Below are 2,500 nucleotides of genomic sequence, written 5' to 3' on the forward strand. Positions count from 1 at the left end.
GCGGGGCGAACAGCGTGCTCAGAAACTGAGGGAGAAACGGACAGAACACTGTCAAACTCTGCGAACCACAGCGTTCAGTCACACGAGGAGAACACACACACACACACACACACGAGGAGCACACACACTTCAGGGCGTCGGATCGGCACTCATAAACCATTATATTAGAATATTACAGGTTAAAATAAACAACAGAGCCCACACTATTATATTCAAATATTTATTTCCACATAAGAAATCACACTCGAGTTATATACAAACATTGTTCATAACACTCTTCATGACAGAGGACGCCGGATTCAAGCGCTCGGTTCATAAGCGCTGATTTATGATCTTTATGAACGTTATGAAGAGCTTCGGCTGACGAGACAAATCTCTCAGGATTCATTCAAAATATCAGTAGCGCTTTGCTTTAAAGCCTTTATATGTATAATGCATAATAAAAGTATTTTTAATGCATTAATTATGTATTAGTTGTATGATCTAATCATGATATGATGATTATAATACATTAGAATATTTATGTTGCCCCTTCAGAAAGTCTAAAAAAATATAATGCATTACAATGTACATTGTGAATGCCTCTAATGCATATAAGCAAGTGTGTGTTCTGCAGATGAAGGAAACTCGTGTGTGTGACTGATGTGTGAGAGTGTGTGTGTGTGTGTGAGTGTGTGTGTGTGTGTGAGATACTCACGGCTTTAGCGAACACTCCCATGAGCTCCGGGAACTGATGCGTGAGCAGCGCTAGCATCGCTGTGAAGGAGCAGAGACCCGCCGTGAAGAGGATGAAGAACGGCAGCTCCTTCTTCGGATACACTGACACCTCGTGGAACACTGCTTACACACGCACACACACACACACACACACACACACACACACACGGTTAACTACTAATGCAACATCAGTCAATAATCACATGACTTTAACCACACATCGCTCACACAGGAACAGAGTTTGAACGATTGAACCGACTCACGACTCTCCACAGCTCACGACTCACTGATTCAGTCACACAGCTCACGACTCACTGATTCAGTCACACAGCTCACGACTCACTGATTCAGTCACACAGCTCACGACTTACTGACAGGGTTCCTACACATTTTCCATTTCAAAATTCCATACTTTTCCAGACTCAAATTTCAAACCTTCTCTGTAGATTTTCAGACCATATTCAAAGTGCCCCTATTATGCTTTTTCAAATATTCCCTTTCATGCCATGTGTAATGCAGCTCACTGCAAAGGTATGAAAATGAAAGAGCACGCAATAAATTAAGTTATTGTTTCTCAAAAGAAAGAATCTACTTTGAACCACCTAAAACGAGTGATCAGGAATTTTAATCCCACTTCACGGCTACACGTCAATGGGTAACCAACCCGGTCACACTAAATGCGTCCCTAGCACCTATTGTGTTTATCGTGCAATTTATACGCGAGAATGAGTTTTTATGTGCATAGGATACACATGGGTAGGTTAAGTAGTGGTGTGGGGGTGCATGTGTATAATAAAGTGTGTATCATATGCACGCGAAAACTGTGTATCCTATTTACGTAAAAACGAATTTTCGCGTATAAATTGCACGATCAACACAATATGTGCTATAGAGACGCATTTTCATGAGATCAAGCTGGGTAACACATTTGCCTAATGCCCACCTATGTTCTACGCTGTCCGCCTGTGAGCAACTTGACCTGCCCTCAAACACTGTAGCTGGTTCTTGTTGTGTATGTCGAGAAGACGCTGTTTTCTACTCTGCAAAAGCAAATTATCTTTGTAAACACTTTCAAAGGATGAGGATGTGAAGATTCTGGTTAAAATTGCCACAGCAATACAACAGCAGTATAACCTTTTGACCAATGCTTCTCAAATCTCCATGAAGTCTAAATTAGGTTTACAAAACGGTTTTCCATTAAAGATGGGACAGTACCCACTTTATCAGTCAGTATGATTATTTATTGATGTATATATTTTCTATTGGGTGTTACTAGCGTATCACTGAGAAACGTTCAAATCGTGCTTGCGATGGAGGTTCGGGTTGAATAACTAGTTCTTCCAATGTTTCATCAGATTCGAGCTCGGATTGATATGGTAAATTACTGTCTTTACAGTGTGTACAATCTATATAGGGGGTAATATGGGTGTTTAGTTTCCGACAAGCACTGTAGACCAATCACAGCAGAGTAGGCTTGTGACAAGGAGAGAATTAAAGAGACTGAATCATCGAAACTGTGTTTGAGAATCATGAAAAATGTGGTGATGTGCAATGTATATTATGAGAAAATGAAAGCGTTTTTTGTAGGAGACCTCCAAAGCAAAATTTGTATTTTCAGTCCACCAAAAAATGGTTTTAAGCCAGTTATTTATATATATTCTGCTGTAGTGTCCGTAGACGGTTATATATATAAGTAGAAATTGTAATGCGCAAACATGCAAAACAATTCCCGTGCACATGTGAATAGTTTCTCAAGGGCACAAAAAAGTTTATCACATACACT

General features: G+C 40.0%; 1 protein-coding gene across 6 annotated transcripts in view; it reads right to left on the reverse strand.

Annotated features, from left to right (window-relative positions):
* The window catches only part of st7 (suppression of tumorigenicity 7), a 31,598-nt gene that overhangs the window by 986 nt on the left and 28,112 nt on the right, over positions 1 to 2,500 (reverse strand). For 4 of the 6 annotated variants that reach the window (XM_079621459.1, XM_079621458.1, XM_079621461.1 and 1 more), the window contains 2 exons: positions 698 to 837; positions 1 to 25 (listed from right to left, as the gene is read on the reverse strand). The exon at positions 1 to 25 is cut by the window's left edge and continues 283 nt beyond it. In XM_079621459.1, the coding sequence (XP_079477585.1) occupies positions 1 to 25; positions 698 to 837 (165 nt within the window). Of the gene's footprint in view, positions 26 to 697; positions 841 to 2,500 lie in introns of all 6 variants that reach the window. The other 2 variants (XM_079621457.1, XM_079621460.1) reach the window with 1 other exon arrangement.

This window comes from Phoxinus phoxinus (genome assembly GCF_949152265.1).
Source record: "Phoxinus phoxinus genome assembly, chromosome: 8".
NCBI classification, from domain to species: domain Eukaryota; kingdom Metazoa; phylum Chordata; class Actinopteri; order Cypriniformes; family Leuciscidae; genus Phoxinus; species Phoxinus phoxinus.